At 40.8% G+C, this 23,854-nt stretch overlaps 1 protein-coding gene across 2 annotated transcripts in view; it reads right to left on the bottom strand.

The window, feature by feature from the left end:
* Window positions 1–23,854, bottom strand: part of FAM19A1 (family with sequence similarity 19 member A1, C-C motif chemokine like) — a 506,092-nt gene that overhangs the window by 108,947 nt on the left and 373,291 nt on the right. Inside the window, exon 3 of one of the 2 annotated variants that reach the window (XM_027523127.1) lies at window positions 5,494–5,631. In XM_027523127.1, the coding sequence (XP_027378928.1) occupies window positions 5,494–5,631 (138 nt within the window). Of the gene's footprint in view, window positions 1–5,493; window positions 5,635–23,854 lie in introns of both variants that reach the window. The other variant, XM_027523126.1, reaches the window with a different exon arrangement.

Here is a 23,854-nt window from a genome sequence, read left to right as displayed (position 1 = left end):
TACACAAATGCTTCTAATTGCTCAATGACAATGACCTTAGGAAGGGTAATCAATCAACCATTTCGAAGACACAGAAAGTGAAGGGGAAAGTATTGCCCCAAGTACTGAATGTTTCTGTAAGTATCGTCATAGTTGCACTGTCTGTCTCTTCTCCCTCAAATATTTTGGCATTCTGCAAGAAAGCCTTTGGAATAGAACATGAGTGTGTTAGATTGTGGTTTGCCTATGCTTGCTAAATGGGGCCCTTGGAGTCAGATAGCCCAGGCAGACCTTCTGGCTCTGCCACTATGGCTATAAGATTTTGAGCAAGTCACTCAATTTCTGAGCCTCAATTTCCTGGTGAGTAAAACTGAAATAATCGAAGGTTACACCTTATGGGGCTGGGGTTAGAACTGAATAAACAGATTCTAAGGACTTGGAAAAGTGGGACATGGTAAGCCTTCAAGAAAATGTCAGCCACTCTTTTCTTTATTATTATTATCATTATTCTTACTATTTATAGTCAATTATTTTAAGACTTTGATACTCTTTTTATGCCACTATAGATCAATTAGAATAATAAAATACAACTTCACAGGCCTCCTAGAAATTAGGTGTTTTTGTTGTTTTCCATCATCTGCTTGGAAAAATTCTTCCCTTAAATAAATAATTATGCTTCTTCCATCATCTTCTTATTTATTGTATTCTAAATTTAGTCTCTGGAAAATAATTGGAGATTATGGAAAGACTACATTTTCAGTTGATCTCAACCAAAGATCTTGAGCAAGGGGCCACTCCATTTATATTGAGTTATAGAATAATTAATAAAAACACAACATGATGTGAATTCTAATGTAACAAACTCTATTCTCTCAGAATAGTGCTAGGCACACATCCAATTGTATAATGCTTTCTAAAATATCTGCAAAAGACTATGCCAAAATTTAGGTTGTTGAGTGTGTATTTTTGGTATTTTGGTATTATTAGGCAACAGAATATCACTTTTAAACTAAAAGTCCACTCCTTAAATATCTCTCCAAATATCATGTATTATACTTTTCAATGAGTTGCTAAGATTATACTGCTAAATGTAGGCCCTGTTTAAAACAATCTGGTCTCAGATTGTGAATCTTCAAACAATCCAATATAAGCATTTTGAAAAATCAAGCTGTGCCTCTGTTTTTGGAAACACTGCAAAAAAGGCAACTGACCTGCAGTTTCAGAGGAAAGCAAATAACAGCAATTGGAACACTTACCCTGGGAAATGCACTATGTAGAACAAAATATGTTTAGGGCAAATGTGGTATCTGGATTGCCAACTGTTGTCATGGACAGAAACTCATTTCTATCCATTTTTAGGATGAGAAGGGAAATGCATGAAACATCATAAATATGCCAAAGTGGAAGATAGTAAGATAAATGGTGGTACATCCTACCCTGAAATTTGTGTAGCTATTAACAATAATGTTTTTTAAAGAGTATGCATTAAGTTGGAAAATGTTCATCATATTGAGTTGGCCAAAATGTTCATTTTCTTATGGAAAAACCCAAACGACTATTTTGGCCAACCCGATATATTAACAGAAACAAGCTGTCTATCAAATAGTACTATAAGATTTTAGTTTAATAAAATATCTGCTTTGTGAGTTTCTTTCAATGGATTCAACCTCAAAGAAGGTATACTTATTTTCTTACAAAGCAATAATATTATGGGTGATTTTAATGGATGTGCTGTAGTTTTCAAAATTCTTATAATGAATATACATTTCAGAAGAAGACAGACCATTATTAGTGATATCCAGTATAAACACTTAGAAGCAGTTCCAAGAAAATATAGTGGCCAAAATGCCATTGTACTGAATTACTGTGAAGCAAAACTTCAGAAAATAATGTCTGTTTCTAAGCATTACCCACACTTTATCAGTAAGACAAAAAACTGACACCATCATTTAAGGAGCACTTGAGGAGAACCAGACATTAGACAAAGCACATTATACACATGATTTCCTTAGTTCTCATCACAACCTCATGAAGCAGAAACAATCTTATTCCCATTTACAGATGAGGAAACAGGTTAGGAAGCAACATGACTGGCCCAAGATCATTCCATTAGCAACTGGTACAGCTGGGATTCCACTTGTGTCTAATTTCATAGTTTATGGTCTTAATAACTACACTGGAACTGTTCCTTTATATATCCACTTCCTATTCAATTTGCATGTAGTGATCCAGGCCTTAAAAGAGTTTTGATCAAAGTAACCAGACACTTTTTACTACACAGGCCAATGGATTCCAAGATTTTTGAGGAGTAGAATGCTTTGGAAATTAGAAACAATGAGTGTGAGGCTATAGAATATGCTGCATTTTATTGACTTTTGCTCAGAAGATAGACACTAACAGCTGCTGCTGCTGCTGCTAAGTTGCTTCAGTCGTGTCCGACTCTGTGCGACCCCATAGACAGCGGCCCACCAGGCTCCCCTCTCCCTGGGATTCTCCAGGCAAGAACACTGGAGTGGGTTGCCATTTCCTTCTCCAATGCATGAAAGGGAAAAGTGAAAGTGAAGTTGCTCAGTCGTGTCCGACTCTTCGCGACCCCATGGTCTGCAGCCTACCAGGCTCTTCCGTCCATGGGATTTTCCAGGCAAGAATACTGGAGTGGGGTGCCACTGTCTTCAGCTCTCCTGCCTAAACCTACCACACTAAAGGGCTCTGAGTTTCCAAAGTCAGACAGACTTCTTCTGAGAAACAAAAGTTACCGATATGTGGCTTAGCTTCTCAGAGAAACTTAGAGCCAAATGCCAGTTCCCCCTGTGTCGGCACAGACAGTGTGCTGCTCCCTGTGCTCTCCATTCAGATCCTGAAGGCAATTCTATATCTAGGTAATCCGTGATAAAAAAAAAAAAAAAAGGAACTGGAAACAAAATGGAGATTTATAGTTAAAAGACTCACTGCTTTCTTTGGCAGAGAAGATGAGAAATCATCATGGTTTTATAATGTATATTGGCTTTAGGGGCCAAGAGTTTCCTCCTCTAAGAGGATGCAATGGCTTTTCTGCTCTAGCTGCCTGCTTTCCCTGCGGTGGAGGCGCCTTATGGTACTGACTGTGATCTAGAATAACTGAACAGTCATAGTGCAAATCTCTCAGCCACAGCCCCACTGACACTGGTGGCATGATAATCCTTTGCTGTGGGAGCTGTCCTGTCCATGGTAAGTCGGTGAGCAGCTTCCTTGGCTTGTACACACCAGATGCCGGTAGCACTCTTCTAGTTATAACAGATACCTGCACCAAAATTGTCTCCAGACATTGTCAAATGCCTCCTGAGAATTGCCCTAATTGAGAACTACAGATCACAGTGCATTCCTAAATCTAACCTTTTCACATCTTAAAAAAAAAAAAAACAGCTTGACCTTCCCATGGTACAGAATGCCCCAAGGGCTTGTCCCTCTGGCTGTGGCTGATTGGACAAAGGATAACATGAGACCCAAGCCAGGTTGATCATATGTAGTCTTTTGGAGATGGCATTTAAGATACAGGAAGTGAAGTGAAGTGAAGTCGCTCAGTTGTGTCCAACTCTTTGTGACCCCATGGACTGTAGCCTACCAGGATCCTCCATCCATGGGATTTTCCAGGCAAGAGTATTGGAGTGGGTTGCCATTTCCTTCTCTAAGAGATCTCCCCAACCCAGGGATTGAACCTGCGTCTCCCACATTATAGGTAGACGCCTTACCATCTGAGCCACCAGGGAAGTCAATACAGGAAGTGAGTCAAATATACTTGTTGTATACCATGATGCTAAGTGAGATCAGAGTTGGTATCATGGAAATTAAAAGCTTTACGCCAATCCCTAAGTTATGGGAGAGCAAAAGATAAAATCCTTGAAGGAACCAGTCTACACAGAGAAGAATGAGGGAAAGAAAGATCAAAACAAAGAAAACAAGATGGAGGCTGCCTAAATGGCTTATGAATCCCCTGACATCTGCTGAATTTCCTATCACTGAGTTCCCCAGGATTTCTCTGTTTTCTTAAAAAATAACTTTTACCTTTCTTGGTCTAGTTTGTGTGTGAATGTTTTCTTTCTAACCACCTAACGGTTCATAATGAAAATACACAGCATGAGCCAATCTAGAAGGTATCTTTCTCCATCTATATCTAGAGGTAGGACCATGGACCCTAAGTCAAGAGGTTTAGGTTATAATTCCTTCTGTATGACCAGAGCAAGTGAGTCACTTCTCTGAGTCCTGATTTCCTTACTTAAGATTTTGAAGGTCAACTCACATCTGGTTCTAAAATGATGAAAGAGAAAGAGGGGGAAAGATATCTGTGATCCCTTTGAACTGTCGACTCTCTGTTTGACAGGCATATAAAATTGTTTACAGATGGTGGTCAAGACTAGGTATTAGAGTCAGTTAGTTTCATCTCAAGAGTTAGCAGAGCTACAGCTTACCAATCATGGGACCCATGGAACATTAATGAACCATTCTAAGGCTCAGTTCCCTCCATGTTTAAAATGGCAGGGAAAGTGTATCTACCCTGGTGGAAAGTGTATCTAGCCTTCAGGTTTTCAAGCCTTTTTTGTCCACTTCCGTGCTGGACAGATAGGGTTGACTTATATAACCCACAGGATATTGTGGAAACAATAAAGGATAACTTCTGAGGCTCTATCATAAAAGAAAAGGGTCACACTGTGGCCTCTACATTGTTCTCCTGGGTCACTCTGCAGGAAGCCAGCCACTACGGTGTGAAGACACCTAGCTTCCTTTGGAAGGGTGCATGTGGAAGGGAACAGAGACCACCTGCCAACAGCTCTGTGAAGGGCCGTCTTAAAACCAGCCTCCAGCATCAGTCGAGTCCTCAGATCTTGGCTGCAACAGAAGGGACCCCAAGCCAGAACCACCCAGCAAAGCTGAATTCCTGACCTATGGAAATTGTGAGATGGTGCCTAGTGCTTAAAACTGCTAACTTCGGGGGGAATGTGAATTGTTATATAGCAAGACATAAGAAAGATGGTATTGTTAGGATGAGTAAATAAAATAATGCATGGGTTTTGGACAGGGTATAGCAAATGGTGAACTCTCAGGGCACATCTATCTGTTCTTGAATATATATGAAGCCCTAGAGCAGTGCCTGGGATACAGTAAATGCTCATTAAATACAGACTGAATGCCTGTCAGGTATTACTATCTTTACTACATTAATCATCATCATTATACATAAACTTGATCCAAAATCAATGCCAAAATGAGCTGGACCCTCAAACTCATAGACTTGAAAAAATTCCTTCACCTTATCTTTTCTAACACACATTCAAATACAGCTATTTGAAAAACCTAGAGCCAGAGAAACAAGAATTCAAACTCTGTGCAAAGGGCTGGCATTTGTCTAACTTTGCAGCATTGTAGAGACACCTTCTTTATTATCCTGAACCATATTTAGATGAAACAAAATATATATATATTTTACACCATAACAACACAGGTGAACCCATAGAGAGAGGAGTGAAACCAGCTACTTACCATCGACACAGGAAGGTCGGTTTCTTGTTGTTCCAGCCACTTTCCCAGGTAGACAGGAACACTTGACTGTTTGCGACCGCTCCTCAATGCGGTTTTTATTACAACATCTGTGCGCAGCAATCACTTCACACGTCCCTCCTTCTGGCAAGAGAGAAAGAAGCGGGATGCTGATTAGAGATAATTCAGTGGCCATTCAGGTATGTGCACGTGTGAGTGGAGGGGTTCGGAAAGTGAAAAACGTAAAGGGAAGGGTTTCCATAAAGTAGAGTTACTATGGGATTCTCTCCTACAACATGTATCTATACATGTATACAAGATTGCATACAAGGGATGTGTCATGTCATCTGGGAGAAGACAGGCATCAGGGCACAACATTTTAAATGCAACAAAGAGCAACAACAAAGTCCCTCAAGAGGCAACACTTCTGGGCTGTATGTACGAAGAGGCAGTGGAGCAGTGAATGCCTGGAGATTTGGAGAGCTCACCCCTGCATTATCTGTGTTTAGAATTCTCTGAGCTCCCACTAATGACAAGAAACGGACACTCCAGTGGTATAGAACCTGCAGTGGCAAGAAAACTGCCCTGAAATGAGCTTTCCCTCCTAGTACCCACTCACTCTCAAGGGAGTTGAATAGAAAATCTAGTTGAAGAGTCATTTCCCCAAACCAGATCTCACCCAAAAATGATAGAAAAAGAAAATCAGTATGTGCTTCAAATAGAATCTCAAATTACAGACCAAGGCATATGGCTTCACTTAATTATTACAGATCAGCCATGCTCTCTTCAGCATTTACTGGCAACCTAATGTATGCAACTCTCTGTTAGGTTCTTAACAGGTGCTCTGCTGGGTCTGTCTAAAGGCCAGTGACATTCAAGTGGACCTTTTCAGCCCAAAGGATACCAGCTAAGCCAGTTCTCCAGGGACATAAGAGGTACTCCAAGTGATCAGAAACTTGGGATTTATTTCACCAACGTCAAGTTTTGCATTCAGGAAGAATGTTTTCCATTTGTCTGTAACACTTAGAATCCTAGGCATTTAGGACTCTGTTGGCAGTTAATTCCTCAAGCATTTGTTAAGCAACCTCTGTCTACAAGTTACTGTGTTCTAAACTATACAGGATGTGTATCCAGCCTGTATATGGTGGACACTTAAGAAACACCAATACAGTATACTAACACATATATATGGAATTTAGAAAGATGGTAACGATAACCCTGTATGCAAGACAGCAAAAGAGACACAGATGTATAGAACAGTCTTTTGGACTCTGTAGGAGAGTTAAGGGGGGGATGATTTGGGAGAATGGCATTGAAACATGTATAATATCATATAAGAAACAAATCGCCAGTCCAGGTTCGATGCAGGATACAGGATGCTTGGGGCTGGTGCACTGGGATGACCCAGAGGGATGGTATGGGGAGGGAGGTGGGAGGGGGGGTCAGGATTGGGAACACGTGTACACCCGTGGCGGGTTCATGTTGATGTATGGCAAAACCAATACAATATTGTAAAGTGCTGCTGCTGCTAAGTCGCTTCAGTCGTGTCCGACTCTGTGCGACCCCATAGACGGCAGCCCACCAGGTTCCAACGTCCCTGGGATTTTCCAGGCAAGAACACTGGAGTGGGTTGTCATTTCCTTCTCCAATGAAGGAAAGTGAAAAGTGAAAGGGAAGTCGCTCAGTCGTGTCCGACTCTTCGCGACCCCATGGACTGCAGCCCACCAGGCTCCTCCATCCATGGGATTTTCCAGGGAAGAGTGGGGTGCCATTTTCTTCTCCGATATTGTGAAGTAATTAGTCTCTAATTAAAATAAATAAATTAAAAAAAAGAAACACTGAAACAAAGGAGCAGAGGGAGGGAAGAGAGGAGGAAGGGAAGAATTTAAACACAACTCCATCCTGATCTGAAACAGTGTAACTCAGGGGCTTGCAATGCAGGGGCGGGGGATGGGATTGTTTTGCTAGTCGCCCTCGCTGTCAATCAAACGTGGCAAAGTCTGAAGACATTTTTCATTGTCATTACAGGTAGAGGGTGAGAGCTAATGGCATCTAGAGGGTAGAAACCAGGGATGCCCCTAAACATCCCAGAGTACACAGAACAGACCCCACAACAAAGAATTATCTGCCCCAAATGTCAATAGAGCCAAGAAACCCTGGTATAATACGACGGGAACAATCACAAGAATCTCTGACTGGACTTCCCTGGTGGTCCAGTCATTAAGAATCTGCCTGCCAATGCGGGTATCATGGGTTCCATCTGTGGTCCTGGAAGATCCCACATGTCACGGAGCAACTCAGGTGAAGCACCAGAACTACTAATACAGAGCCTGCGCTCTAGAGCGCACAAGCCGCAGCCGCTGCCCCTGCACCGCGTGCCCAGAGCCGGGGCTCCCCACGAGAGAGGCCGTGGCAGTGAGAAGCCCACACCCTGCAATGAAGAGTAGTCCCTGCTCACCACCAGCAGAAAAAGCCCACATAGTAACGGACAGCCAAAAACAACCAAACAAAAATCTCTGACTTAAGCAGATGAACTGTGTCTTCCTCAATAGGATGAAAGACTTTGGGCTTTCAAACAAACCTGTTCTAGCCTGAATCTCAGCTCTGTCACTGTTGAAGTCCCTCAGTTTTGTTATCTATAAAGTACAAATATCTGTAAAGTACAAATAAAAATAACCTTGCGTCACGAGTTATGTAAGTATTAACCAAGGTAACACGCGTTAGCACTGAGTTGAGTTCATATATGGTGCCTATGTTGGGAATGTCCAATCACACTGATGTTATATTTCTTTGGGGATGCTCCCCTCCTTTCTGCCTCAGGAAAGTTCAAACAGGTTTTCTCCCAGAATACCCTTTCCTGTCTTCCCATTCCTGCATCCACCACTCACACATCAAATGCATAGACTGATTACAAAGGTCGGATCCTTAGAGACATTCCCTAATCACCAGTTTTCATTCTCTTAGAACTGTACACATTTGCTTGCACGACTGTAACCACAAAACTGTAAGCCTGGTCAGAGTCAAGGTTGTTGCTTGTCTCTCCACAACACTATAGTCAATAACTGGTGTGGTTAATCCATAACTATTGAAAGAATAAGTAAATTAATGAAAATCAACAGGATAAGTATCGAGTTCTTTGGACACAGATGGAAGGGGACACCCATTCCTTTTTAAAGAATTAGGAAGGCTACTGAAGTTGAGTTGAAAGGTAGGGCTTCAGCAGGGGACAATGACGGGGAAGCATTTTGCTAATGTGAGAGGTTGGAATATGATTTTAAAACAAATGTTTAATCTTAGGACGACATAGGACAGAAAATTTATGAAGATAGTATAGTGAGTTCCCATATATCCCACACTCTACTACATATTTCCTAGTTTTAGGCCCTTAATATTAACATCACATATTAGTATACTACACTTGTTACAATTAATGAACAAATACTGATACAGTGTTATTAGCTAAAGTCTAGGCTTCATTCCGATTTTTTTACCTTTTGCCTAATGTTTTTTCTATGCCAGGACACTTCCAGGATCCCACATTAATTTTAGTTATCTTATCTCTTTAGGTTTCCTTGGTTATGACAGTTTCTCAGACATTCTTTCCTTTTTGAGAACCTGGACAGTTTTGAGCAGTGTTTTTTTTTGTTTGTTTTGTTTTTTATAAAATGTCCCTCAAATGAGATTTTTCTTATGGTTTTCTCATGATTAAACTGTTCTGTGTTTTTGGAGGAGGACCCCGGAGGTACAGTACCATTCTCATGACATCAAATCAAGAGTACATATCATCAACATGACTCATTACTCTTGATGTTGACCTTGATCACATGGTTGATTCAGTACTTGTCAGATTTCTCTACCATAAAGTTACACTCCTTCTCCACTCTCTATGGCATCCTCTTTGGAAAGATTTCACTGACTACAGCCCATCCTTAGAGAATACAGAGTTATTTATGCTCTGTCTCCATCTCTGTGGGGTTGCAGTATCCATTACAATTATTGGAAATCCTTCTACAAGGTATATAAGTCTGTTCTCTTCCATTTATTTAATTATTTATTATTTACATCAGCAAATTATTTATATTAATTGATTGATGAATTAATCATATCAGTATGGGTTCATGGCTGATTGTTATTTATTTATCCTTTGGGTTATAATCCAATACTATGCTATTTATTTTGTTGATCAAGATGGTCCAGATTCGGCCATTATGAACTTTTCTAGTTGATTTGCCTTCTTCTTCTCTTCTTCTTTTTAAAAGCACTTCCTTTCTTTCTGGCCCTGTGTTATGATCCTGCCTCATCGTATGTATTTCCTGCCCTAGTCCTAGAATTAGCCATATCTCTAAGGAGAGTCAAGGCATTTTAAATACCTGGGACAATATTTTAAATATTGGAACAGATGGAACTGAGGACTTGAAACAGGACTGAACAGAAGAGGACTTTCATCTTCAGGGAGAGGCATTGGGGGTGATTCTGCATTGCAATGAGGTACAACGTGACTATGAAGCTAAGGAAAGATGTGACCTGGATACTGCTCTTGAGCGACACCATGTCTACTCTTTGACCCCATTCAGGAGGGGTCAGAGAGGGCAAAGAAGAAGAAACAAGAGGCCGCTGCAGAATTCTAAGCAGGAAGTAAGCAGGCTTGAACTTGGATGATGAGAAGAGTATTTCCGTCTCACCACCTGCCCATCACTGGATGGCAGTTAATGAAAGAGCAGGGCTAGAGGCACAGTTCACTCTTTAACATCGACACTTGCAATCATGTTACTTTAGCTCATAATTGTCAGCAACAAGTGTCCCCAGTTAAGTCACTAATAACTAGTTTTATACTTCATGAAAATACCACTAATTCTAAAGTCACCGCTTTAGTTTAATGTAAGATTGGAGCAACATTTTTGATTGAAAATGGCACAAGGCATATGAAAGCTCTCGTTTCATTTAGAGCCAAGCTGGCAGGGTGACAGACAAGCCAGATCATCTGAATTACTGACCGAGTTTTATAATATGGACAAGGAGGTGGCCATTGGAGGCCCAGAGCCAGTTCTCACTGCCCTGCTGTGGCAATGGCTTAGTCACTAAGTCATGTCTGACTCTTTGTGACCCCATGGACTGTAGCCCACCAAGCTCCTCTGTCCATGGGTATTCTCCAGGCAAGAGTACTGGAGTGGGTTGCCATTTCCTTCTCCAGGGGATCGTCCCAACCCAGGGATCAAACCTGGGTCTCCTGCATTGCAGGCAGATTCTTTACCATCTGAGCCACCAGGGAAGCACTGTTGTAGATGACTGAATTCTGTTCCCTGTCAGGTCCGTGCTCACTACACTTTAGTGAGCTCTGATTTGGGTGCTGTCCTTGGCACTTTACCTACATTAACTGTGAACCTCCCAGGAACTACACAAGGCATTGTTCCCACTCAACAGATGAAAGGGAGGTTGAATAACCTGCCCAGAGTCACACAAGTGTGCCCCAAGTCTGTTGTACTCCAAACTCACATGTTTTCTGCATCTTGTCACAAGACTTTCTTTGATGATGAAGAACTTCCAAAAGGAAGTTTGACACTTTGTTTAGAAGGGGTATCAGGGTTAGGCATTCAACCTACCCCTCCCATAACTGTGTCCTTGACCTCACTCCACCCTTCTCTCCTTCCCTCTGCTCCAGGGCCACTGGTCTCTTTGCAGACTACTGGCTGAACATGGCAGGAGTGATTCCTCTTGAGGGTTGCTCTGATTCAGAGAGCAAACTACCTGAACAAGTTGAACTCTGTAACACCTAGGACTCCCGTCCAGTGGATCCCTGGCTCACTCTCAACTCTTCCATATCTTTTTCAAATGTCAGTTTACCAGAGACACTTTTGACCACCCTACTGAAATCAACTGAGCGACTTTTACTCGTTGAAATCGTAATTCCCTTAGTCAGCACCCATGATTTCACTTTGCTCTGTGCCAGCCACTGCCCCACACCCAGCCACCAGGGTACTTGTAACTTACCAAATACAGTATATAATTTATTTATGTATTATACTTACTGTGTGTTTCTCAGTGGACTGCAATTTTCTCAAGGACAGGGATTCCTGATGTTTCCCATTAAATATTGTCTGTCACATTATTGTTAGGATTTCAAAAGTACTTTTGATGCATATTTCATTAAAACTGAAAAACCGTTCAAAGATAGAAATAGGACTATTGTCATCTGTACTTGTTTGAGTGAGGATGCAGACTTAAAGCAGCCAAATGACATAGCCATAAAAGAATCGGCAATGATAATAGTATTCCAAGTGTTAATCATTCACTGACTATTTACTATTAATACATTACTGACATCATGGTAGATACTGTATAAAGCTTCAATTTATTACATACTCAAAAAGCCCAATGAGGTCATGATGACCCTCATTTTTACAGAGGAGGCAAGTGTCATCAAGAGCAGCTTAACACTTACCACATTTTACTTAGCAAGTACCTGTCAGCATCTGGACCAGAATTTAGATCCTCTGACCCCATATATGTATCCTTTCCCCAGTCCCACCCTGGCACATATGCTGCCTTTTCTCTGAAAAGGGACAGGGAATTGACAAGTGCTCCATTTTCATTAAAATCTTGTACATAAAGTCAGTGACCCCAGACCACATCTTCCTTAGGCTAATGGATGATGGTTTGCACACTGGGAGCCTGGGGCAACTGGAGCAACTGGGTTGCTCTAAATAATGAGCTCATCTGATCTTGACAAGTTGAACTATGGCTTCGTTGACACCTACTGCTCAGGTACACCAATGTGGAGACCAGAACCGAGTCTCAGAGAACCACAGGACCCTGCCATTCAGAATGTCTGATGGGCCCTGCCATATATGCAGACCTGATTCCCAAGGTTTATGCTTGTGACTGACCTAGCCACAGTCAATCAGAGAAATGTAATCTTTCAGTAGAAATTTAATCTTTCTTTAGAATACTAACTATGAAACCCTGGTCCATAGGCTTGCAATTACAAAAAAAAGTTAGTTTTTTTGGAAAAAGCTCAGATATGCAGTCCTTTGATTAGAATTTTTCAAGTTTTGCCTCATGAGACTTCACGGATTATCTGAGGGGGTTCAGTTATATCCACTAGAAGAAAGGAGAAAGCAACTCTTGATAATTTATTTTTAATATTCAGTATAGCACTTCAATGTTTTATTTAAATGTTTATTTTAACATTCAGTATAATCCTTCAAGGGGATTCCTTTGCTAAGGAAAAAGTGAAAACCACTGTACTCGGCTGATGAGCAGCTCGAAAGCTAATATCAAGTGACAAGTATTTGATGGATGGATGATTGAACAAGATGAAACATGAATTACAAGTCTGTCGTGGATTACTGCACATTTAACAAGGAACTTACTGTTTCTGAGATGTTTAGATGTCTTTGGTACAGAATTGTATAGTAAGTTGGTAAGATACACTCCCCATTTTCAATTTCTATGTTTAGTATTATTTTTATTTCTTGGCTATCTCAGAAGCCCACATTTACTTTGATCCACCCAAGACACAGGGAGAGGCTGATCCAATTCTGTGAAAAGAAATAAAATTCTGGATTTCTATAATAACCACGTGGATAAAACTTTTCAAGACCCTCTGGAGTTGACCGAATTTTTCTTTACCTATTGGCCTCACTAGCCGGCTACTTCAAAAAAGAGACTTAAAATAAAAATATTCCCAGATTTGGTTCCTGTGAAAGGAAAGAGTTAAGTTTGTCATAACCCTTTCTGGGAACTAGAAAATTGTTCTTTTAAATCTATTTTATCTGCATTTTAAGAATTACCTAGTGAACTGTCCTTTCAAACCCAACTAGCAAGGTTATTGCAAAATCATAATGATAATATTTGTCATGTAAATGCCTTTCAGTCTTTGGCACTAATACCTGACCATTCTAAATTTTATCTCAATCCAAGTCAAAATGATTTCAAGATGATCTATGGCCTCTCAAAGCAAAGTCATTTAAGTGCTCAGAAAACTGAGCTTTCCTTTCTTGCTTACGGATTACCTGGAAACTTGCTTCTTTTCTGGATTTCACTCAGCATCTGTAGAACCAGCCAAGAAGACAGGTGAAATAACCTTTTCACTACTGGCAGAGAATGTGTCGTAATACAAGCCAGTATGGGATTTGTTTGTACTATTCAGATTTTCTAGTTTGTGGTTTGTATCATGGCTTTGTCTATAGAAAACACACCTAAGGTGAAATGCTACTGCTAAGTCGCTTCAGTAGTGTCCGACTCTGTGCGACCCCATAGACGGCAGCCCACCAGGCTCCACCGTCCCTGGGATTCTCCAGGCAAGAACACTGGAGTGGGTTGCCATTTCCTTCTCCAAGGCAGGAAAGTGAAAAGTGAAAGGGAAGTCGCTCAGTCGTGTCCGACTCTTTGCGACCCCATGGACTACAGCCCACCAGGCTCCTCTGTCCATGGGATTTTCCAGGCAAGAATGCTGGAATAGGGTGCCATTGCCTTCTCTGAAGGTGAAATATAAGAAATTAGCCTTCTACCCTAAATCTAATCTTAGAAGGGGGCCCTATTGTTCTTCTAGATTAGAAGGTAAATACAGTAATTACATGATGAATGCAGGCCAATCTGAAAAAGTTAGATGTGTTAGATGGACATCAGTTTCCTAGTTTTCCCTCCAATACACATTTTTAAAACAGTGGCCTGCTTCCCACTCTTTTACCCCATGTTTCCCAGGAGGCGATGGGCAAGTCCCCTGCCGAGAAGCTCTCCAAGGCAGCTCTCCACTTTTTCTGTCTGCTCTTTCTTTTGGATTTGTCAGCATTTGGAGTGCATTATCAAAACCTATTTTTAACAGGAAGAGAAAGTTCCTAATAGCCCCAAAGGGGGAAAAAAAAAAAAAAGACAGCATTTCAAGATTATTTCTGGCAGCAATAACTCTTTCTGAGATGGAAAAGTTTACAAAAATTTTCAAGCCCAATATGTTCCTAGCAATGATCCCTCCTTCCCAATTCAATGCATTGCTGTCTTGCCCTGTATTGGTGAGGAAACAAAAAGAAGATAAATTGCTAAGGATAATATTTCTTTAAAAGAGAGTCCCTGTGAATGACAATTATACATCTTGAAGGAAAGGGAAGATGAGATTAGGGATGATTGGCAGGTGGATGGCTAAAAATCTGATGATTGGGATCTTAAATGGTTTGTCCCCCCCCTCCCCCACCATGGACATCTAGTAGAAATAGCTTATACTGACAAAACTGATTGATCTGAGCTACAAACTGGGTCAACCATTTAAAAATGGTCACTTGTGGGAGATTGCTAATATCTAATCCTTTTCATCTGTCAGAGAGTTTGACACTAGTATATTTTGGTGTTGATGGTTTCATGTCCATGACCAAGCGTAGCCAAGCAATTCGAAATGATCACAACACCAAGTTTTCTGGGAAAGAAGATGCTAGGGGAGAATGTAAGGTTGAGATGGAAAATAATCTTTTTTTTTTTTGAAGTTAATGTAAGTCTAAACTCTGTATTTTGGAAGGAGGGGGGCTCCTGTACTCACTATTCAGGTCTTCTTTAGGTGGTCTCCTTGAATCAGATTGTAAGTTAAAGCTCTCTTCTATATGACCCTACAAGCTCATATAATTACCCCATAATAATATTTACAATGCACTATTTTGGCACTTTTAAAGAATATCTCACTTTTCTTATCTCCATAAGAGCAGCAACTTTTATATTTCATTATGTTATTACTGGGTCCATTTCTGGCCTGTAATTATTTGGTGAATGAACCTCTTCCGCAAAGACTAGGTTTTGTCCCCCATGTCTCCTAATTGAAATGATTGGTTTATCACATCTCCATCCTGTTGGGTTACACATTCTATAATGGTAGGAAGCTCATCTTGTTTACTTCTTTATCGCTAGTGTCTGGAACATGTGTGTGTGTGTGCTTAGTGGGTCAGTCATGTCCAACTCTTTGCAGCCCCATGGGCTGTAGCCTGCTAGGCTCCTCTGTCCATGGAGTTTTCCAGGCAAGAATGCTGGAGTGGGTTGCCATTTCCTTCTTCAGGGGAACTTCCTGACCCAGGGAATGAACCTTGTGTCTCCTTCATTGGCAGGCAGATTCTTTACCACTGCGCCACCTGGAAAACCCATAGTACGTGGTACAGACATTCTCGTACTTGCTAGATTACTGAGTAATTAACTGAATGAGGGAAAGAAGAAAGAAAGGAAAAGAAGCAGAGGAGGGAAGAAGGAAAGTGTTAGATAGAAGAAAGAAAGAGAAAGAAAGAAGAAGAGAAGGGAAAAAATGAAATGTTGTTAGATATTAATCCTCTTTGGGGATCTTTTCCTGAGTATCCAATATGTGGTCTTTTCAGAAAATGAACTTGAATGATAAATGTAGCTTTTGCAAAGAAGTGACCTTCTAATACACCTTCTAGAAAAATCAGCTTGGAACTTTGGTTTTGGGGGAGAGCCAAATTGTACAAAGGAAAAGATTTTTACTCTAAGCAAAATGACTGAAAAATGAAATTGCAATAAAGAGTAACCATAAGGAAACTTCAGTCCTCATTAATGCTAAAGGCAGGATATATCTGCTTATAGTAGAAGCCAATTTTTGGAGGAAATGAATAAAATGTGATTAAGGAATGCTAAGACTGACATGATAATTCGGATCTAGCATTTTAACTTTATTGCAAATGGTTCCTTTCTTTGAAAGCTGTTAAATGTAAGAAGCACAGGTGTTTTGATATTCACTTTTATAGGACTTCTCGATCAAGGCCTTATAAATAGCTCTCTTGGAATCTATTGTAGCGGATGTCAGAAATGCATATTTAAGACTGTGTTAAAAATGCTTTATTGACCCAATGGACTGGAAGGAAGCTCCAAGTGTCTTTGTAAATCATTGACAAGAGAGACACTAATGGATCTTTAAGCATGTCTTGGTCAAGGAGGGCAAAACGGCTGCTTGATTTGTTTAAACTTGAGATTAAACAAATTACCATCTCCTCTGTCCCAGGGTTCTGTGGTATATACAGTGTAGACAAATGCAGGAAAAAGAAACAAATTCTGGGCCAAACAGTCATGTCTGAGGCAGTAGAGCAAAATGAATAAAATATTGTAGAGTCAGGCCCCCAAAGTTCAAGTCCTAAATCAGCTTCCTATTGTCTTCTATTCTATGTCTCAGGGTTCTCCTCTGTAAAATGTGAATAATAATAATATTAACTTATTAGGGTTAGTGTGAGGACTAAATGAGTATGAGAATTGAGTGAGTGCAGGCAAACTGATTATAATAAATAGCTGTTAATACACTGACCAGCACACAGCATGTCCACCGTAAATAAGAACTGACATTTTTCTTACTGTTCACATAAAAAATGAAACCCAATTTCAAAGACACTACCAGAGGCAGTTATATGTGACGTGAATTTTGATGGAAGGACACAATTCTGAAAGGTTGGAAAATGGAAGCATTTAGTTTTCAAGTTCCAAGACTCTCCTGTCAGATGTGTGAACTGTTGGTGCAATGACGGGTGGTCTACGGGCTTTCTACTTTGCATCCTTGCTTCATCTGCTCTTAAGTCTTTATTCATTTTTATTCTGTTTCTTCGTGATGTTTATTTAATGGCAAAACAGCAGGAATACACTCTGAGAATGAAGCCTAGTAACAATGATAAACTTTAAAAAATTCTCTTAAGGAGGGCTTCTCTGGTGGTCTAGTGGTTAAGAATCTGCTCTGCAATGTAAGGGACACCAGTCTGATCCCTGGTTTGGGGGGATCCCACCTGCCATGGAGCAGCTTACCCTCTGCTCCGCAACTACTGAGTCTGCTTTCTAGAGCCCACGAGCGGCAATCACTGAGCCCACATGCTGCGACTATTGAAGCCCACAGCCCAGATCCTGTGCTCTAAAAGAGAAGCCACCACAATGAGAAGCCCCAGCACCTCAAGAAGAGTAGTCCCTGCTCACCAAAACTAGAGAAAGCCCAACCATAACAATAACAATGAAGACCTAGAGCAGCCAACAATAAATAAATAAAAATATAATTTTAAAAATAATTCTCTTAAAAGGGGATTCTTCTATTAGCCTCCATGGGTAAGTGTATGGATATTAAAAGGAACATGAGTAATGACAATACACAAACTCCGTTATCAAAACATAAAAGGACAGCAGGCAATGCAATGGCCCAGAATCTATTGTCTCTAAATCATAACTATTTTATGACATATTTTCTTCCAGATAAACAAAAATACACACTCATGGAACAATATTCCTGAGTTAGCTTAGAAGCAAAAACAAGAAGATCAAGGTACAATTTCAGATTATCCAAAGAGAAATGGCTTTAAAATAACATCCCCTGAAAGAAGCGTTTTTAGTTTAGGGTCTGATTTTCTCTGCTGGGTCCTCTTGTTGAGTCTTAAACTGATCTTAAATTCTAAGTCCTTTCTGTGGTACCCACAGGAGAACCACATGAAAATCCATAGGCATTAGCTTTTACTTCCATCTATGGTGAAGCGACTTAGCAGCAGCAGCAGCGTGGTCTAATCACTCTCAAACTCCTAAGTGAATTACTAAGTTTTAGGCAATCTGTTACACAAATACTAAAATTAACATTTTGCTTATGTCTATTGAATCCTATGGGCTTCCCTGGTTGCTCAAATGGTAAAGAATCTGCCTGCAAAGGAGGAGACCAGGGTTCAGTGCCTGGGTTGGGAAGATCCCCTGGAAAAGGGTATGGTAACCCACTCCAGTATTCTTGCCTGGAGAATACCACGGACAGAGGAGCCTGGTGGACTACAGTCCATGGGGTTACAAAGAGTCAGATATGACTGAGTGATTCACACACACACACACACACACACACACACACATTGAACTCTATAACGGTTTTGTGAAGAAGTGGTCTCTACATTATCAATGGCTGAGACTTTTCTTAGACCTAAAGGATCCACGTGTAGTAGGATATTTAAGACTATAGCATTTGAGATTGTATTTTAGAGCCATATTGACGGGATTTAAATGCTGCCTCCACCCTTTGGGATCTGTATTATGTCAGGAAGATCATTTACACTTTCTATTCTTAGTTTCCTCCTCTGTAAAATGGGGAAAATAACAATACTTTGATGATTAGGGAGTTGTGAGGATAAATGAGGCACTTGAATTATGCCTGAAGAACCGTACAAGTGTTTGCTGTTAATAGTCTTGCTATTTTTAATTTTAGCTGTTGTAACCATTAGGACTTCTGAATGACTATCTCTGACTCTCCTTCCCCTAGGTTTAGGGTAGTTCCCAGTCCCCTTGTGGGAGGCGGGGCCATCTGAGTATTTCCGTATTAAAGGAAGTGATCTGTCATTTTCATATTATTGTTTAGTTGTGAAGTTGTGTCTGATCTTTGCAACCCCATGGACTGCAGCCCACCAGGCTCCTCTGTCCTTGGGATTTCCCAGGCAAGAATACTGGAGAGGGTTGCCATTTCCTTCTCCAGGGGATCTTCCCGAGCCAGGGACTGAACACAGGTCTCCTGCACTGGCAGGAAAATTCTTTACTGCTGAGCCGCCAGGGAAGCCCATCACTTTCATACCAAGCTTTTAATTCCTTGTGGAAGACTCTAGAGCTCTCTTCCTGTTGGTGCAGTAACCAGCAGTGTTTTAGATCAGGGATCAGCCAACTTTTTCTATAAAGGTCTCAGGTTAAAAATGTTTTTAGTATTGTTGGCCATCTGATCTCCGTGGCAATTACCAAACTCTGCAGTTGGAACACAACCATGAACAAAACATAAATAAAAGGTATGGCTGTGCATAAATAAAATTTTGTGTATGGAAAGTGAAACTTGAACATCATGTAATTTTTTAGGGGTCATAAAATATTCTTTTGATTTTTGCTAGCCATTGAAAAAGGTAGAAATCATTCTTAGCTCATAAGCTATAAAAAGAAAACCAAATGGTGGGCCAGATTTGGTCTATGGACTAGTGTGCCCACCCCTATTTTGGATATTGGCTGCTCCAGCAGTTCTAGTTCCTGGATGACACCTCCAAACACAATCACAGTGAGGAACCACAAAGGGCATGTTGCTTGATCAAGAAATAAACCTTCATTGTTTTAAGCCAATGAGAGTTGCAGGTGGTTTGTTATTGCAGTTCAATACAGCCTAATCTGACTCATGTATTATTCTTTAAGGTGATGAGAATGAAAAAGGTGTATTACCCCCTTAAGAGAGCTTAACTTGCTTCTGTAAATATTTAGTGATAACTAAGGTGGAACCATTCCAAGGCTTTTACCCATGAAATACAGTCTTTCAAATCGATGCCATCCATGAAGAACGGGAATGAGATATAGCCGCTCAGCTTCCTCCTCTGTGCACATATCTCATCCAAGCCAAGGATCTGGCCCTTGTCATCTTGGTGTTTTATTGGTGTAGCTGAGAGGTAATCACAAAAGTATATATTTCTTCATATCATGAGACTGTGCCTCTCCTCCACAGTCAGCAAGATCAGAAAACACACATTTAGGGGAAAAGAAGGCAAACAGAAACTCTGATTTGTGTTACACATTGTAGAAGTCATTAACTATGACTCAGGTAGAAAAACTTATTACTTCTCTTTTTGACAGTGATGACAATTTAATAGTATTTGACTCTACCGAGTTACATAAAGCGTCCAGAGGCATTGAAAGGGACTGTTTATCAAGATGATAAACAAGGTTTCCTTTCCTCCCTGGCTGCATGGATGTGATCAGAAGTCTGAGGCCATCTGAAATCACTTAGTCTGGCCACCAGGCAGACGTGAAGCTACATGGGACCATCTGCACTTGAAATGAGCTTCACTTAATTGACCTGCTCCACCAGCTCAGCACAAAGGGAGGCATGTTTATGTGAGTAGATGACCACCAGGGCATTCAGTGTGGATTTGGTGACTGAGGGAAGGGTATTAGTCCTACTTAAACCCTGCTCTTTGGAAATCTCATACTCAACTAATCTAAAAACATACAGTCACTTTTGCCTTCTGGTTTGCGTAAAGCAGGCTGGATTCTCAGATTTCTGAGAATGGAGAAGGCAATGGCACCCCACTCCAGTACTCTTACCTGGAAAATCCCATGGATGGAGGAGCCAGGAAGGCTGGAGTCCACGGGGTTGCTGAGGGTCAGACACAACTGAGTGACTTCCCTTTCACTTTTCACTTTCCTGCATTGGAGAAGGAAATGGCAACCCACTCCAGTGTTCTTGCCTGGAGAATCCCAGGAACTGTCGAGCCTGGGGGGCTGCCGTCTATGGGGTCGCACAGAGTCGGACACGACTGAAGCGACTTAGCAGCGGCAGCAGCAGAATGAGTTTGAATGGATGAGTATAATTAAAAAAAAAACAACACAAAGTAAGTGTTTGTTTTTAGTATTGCTATTATTAACTGTGGCAGTCATTAATGCCATTAGTCATTTCTACTTTGTGCAAGTGAATTGTTAGTTGTGTCTGACTCAGTCGTGTCCAATTCTTTGAGACCCCATGGACAGTAGCCCACCAGGCTCCTCTGTCCATGGAATTTTCCAGCAAGAATACTGGAATGGGTTGCCATTTTCTCCTCCGGGGGATCTTCCTGACCCAAGGATCGAACATGCTTCTCCTGTGTCTCCTGCATTGCAGAGAGATTCTTTACTCACTGAGCCATTGTGGAAACTTCCTCCAAAGAGAAGTTTCTCTGTACTACAGAGAACAGAAAATAGAATACTACTACAGAATAGAAAAGTCTCTATTCTTTTTATCTTCCCAGCAAACTCTGCTACTTCTACTGGTACTTGCTTCTTTGTTTTCCTTAGGGAGCCAAAGGCCTCTTCTCCAATGTTAACTCATGGAGTTTTGAAGTTGTTGGTTCTACCCCTGATCCAGAAAAGTGCAAAGACTCAAAACTAGCCAAGTGGATTATGAATTCTCTAGTGACCAGTCTAGAGCTCCAAGGACTGGTACCAGTCCTAGCTCAAGCTGTACACAATGAGATCCAATTGTAAACTATTCATTCTTGGGAAAATATTTTTTTCTGGAAGTCTTTCTAATGAAAAAATATAAATCAGGAGTTTGCCACTATCTTAGTATCATGACATAAAAGAGTGCAAATGAATGGAATCAACAAAGAGGGAAGATAAGGGGAAAAATGGAGTGCTTCCTGGCGTTATTGTTAGTGCTACTTGATACAGCTCTGCCTGAAGCTGGCCGCTAACTTCGGGTAGAACATGCTTTTTTAATTATATATTCTATCACAAAGAGTCATGAAGCTGAGTTATACCAAAGATATTAAGAAGATTCTCTGCAATTCTAATTTCTTCTTTTCTATACATTTGTTATATGCAGTACTCTAAGACAGCTTCCAAAACTGACCTCTATCTCAGTGCCACCTCCTGAGGGAAAACTTCCTTTACTTCCCCTGCTAGGTCACTCAACACTTATTGTCTTCTTTTTCATAGAGCTAAAACAACAATTTCTATCAGAGGACCATATACTCATGCATTCAAAACTATTTTTCTGTTCCCCTTATAACTATGATGGACATGTGACACAGTTCTTGTCAATGGGTTATGTATGCAAATTTGCTAAGTATATCTAGGAAGACTTTGCTTTCCTTACATAATACTTGCCCCTTCCTGTTTACTATTTTTTGCTTCTTCCTATCTGAAATGAAGGCTAGATGGCTGGAAATATAGCAGCCGTTTTGTGCCAATGAGAGAAAGGAAGGTCAAAGAAGAGGTCAAGAAAATCATAGACTTTAACCTGGAGAGTGTTAAGCAACTAAACCCAAGTCACCAAACATGCCTCCAGATTGTCTATTTCATGAGAAAAAATAAATGCCTACCAGTTTGCTTAACCTACCACCCAGATGAGATTCCCATTACTTGCAACAAAATGTAGTTCTGATATATTGGTACATGTTACCATTTTTGATAAATGCTTTAAAAATATATGAGAAAATGAAAGGAAGTATCCTTAACTTCTAAGATCTAGTCAGAGATCTAAGACAGAGAGAAAATAAAAATGAATAATTCAAAGTATAAAGTAATAAGAGCCATGAGAGGGTAGGCTCTTTTCATTACTGGAGTGTCTGAAGGATTACAAGATACTATCTTCATCCTAATGGGTTGAGTAAGACTTGCTGAAGTAAAAGGATTTGATTCAGGTCTTTGGTCCTTCAGGGACTATTTATTCTTATGGTGATAGGAGATACACACTTTAGGTTCAAAGAATAGGGTGAGCAAATACCTAAGGATGAGGCCTGTGACAGACTCTAGAGTGGTCCCCTCTTCATGCTCTGCCTAATGCTCTCCCCTTAGTGAGGATGGTACTTTTAGAATAAAGAATGGAATGTAGTATAGCAAAGGTGATAGAATAGCACTTCTGTGATTAGGTTATAGGTATAGCTAAGATAATGTGATGTCATTCCCATAATGATCTTTTATCTGTATCTGTAGCTCCACCTCTATCAAGTCTTGTTAATATGTACTAAAGAGGCTCGAATATTCACTGGAAGGACTGCTGTTGAAGCTGAAGCTCTAATACTTTGGCTACCTGATGCAAAAAGCCAATTCACTGGAAAAGACCTTGATGCTGGGAAAGAGCAGATGAACTAAAGCTTTCAGGGGTGGGGCTGTGACCTAGACCTGGCCACACCGCATAGTCTTTCTACAGTCATGAAAACTGGTCTGAAGATGGGCTTGTGATCCAAGTTGGTTCAATCAGGCTGAATCAAAGTTAAGGGGAAATACTGGGAAAAAACGTACTTTCTGTTGGACTAGATGCAAGCTGATCTTTTCAGAGATTCAGTGAAGAATTGAACTGATCTGGAGAACAGTGGACAGAAGAGATAGTGATGGACCTGGCCCTCGTGTAGATCCAACACTGCTGGCTCTTACTCTGGGCTCTTTCTTTAAATGTGCTGATAAATTTTCTTCTTTTTGACTGTATTGGCTTCAGTTATTTAAAGAATTCTGTGGTGTTCTTTTTCATGTCACTTCTCCAAGTCCCCAACAGCAACTGGTATCCAATAATCCAATTCAATTCAATTCTGACCCCAACTACCTGCAGTTAGTGCAGACCGCATAGGTTGAAGGACTCTCCAACACAGACCTCACTTCAGACAACAGTTGCAAATGTGATGGCCAAACTACCTTTTGCCTGACTTGGTGATAACTTCAGGGGTTCTCATGACTCCTCTGATTCAATAATTTGCTGGAATGGCTCATAAAACTCAGGAAGGCAGTTTATGCTTCCTGCTGCTGCTGCTGCTGCTAAGTCGCTTCAGTCGTGTCCGACTCTGTGCGACCCCATGGACTGCAGCCTACCAGGCTTCTCCATCCATGGGATTCTGCAGGCAAGAACACTGGAGTGGGTTGCCATTTCCTTGCTTCCTAGTTTACTATAAAT

Source organism: Bos indicus x Bos taurus, chromosome 22 (genome assembly GCF_003369695.1).
Source record: "Bos indicus x Bos taurus breed Angus x Brahman F1 hybrid chromosome 22, Bos_hybrid_MaternalHap_v2.0, whole genome shotgun sequence".
Lineage (NCBI taxonomy): Eukaryota > Metazoa > Chordata > Mammalia > Artiodactyla > Bovidae > Bos > Bos indicus x Bos taurus.
Note: the sequence above shows the minus strand (reverse complement) of the source record. Positions and strands in the feature narration are given on the sequence as shown.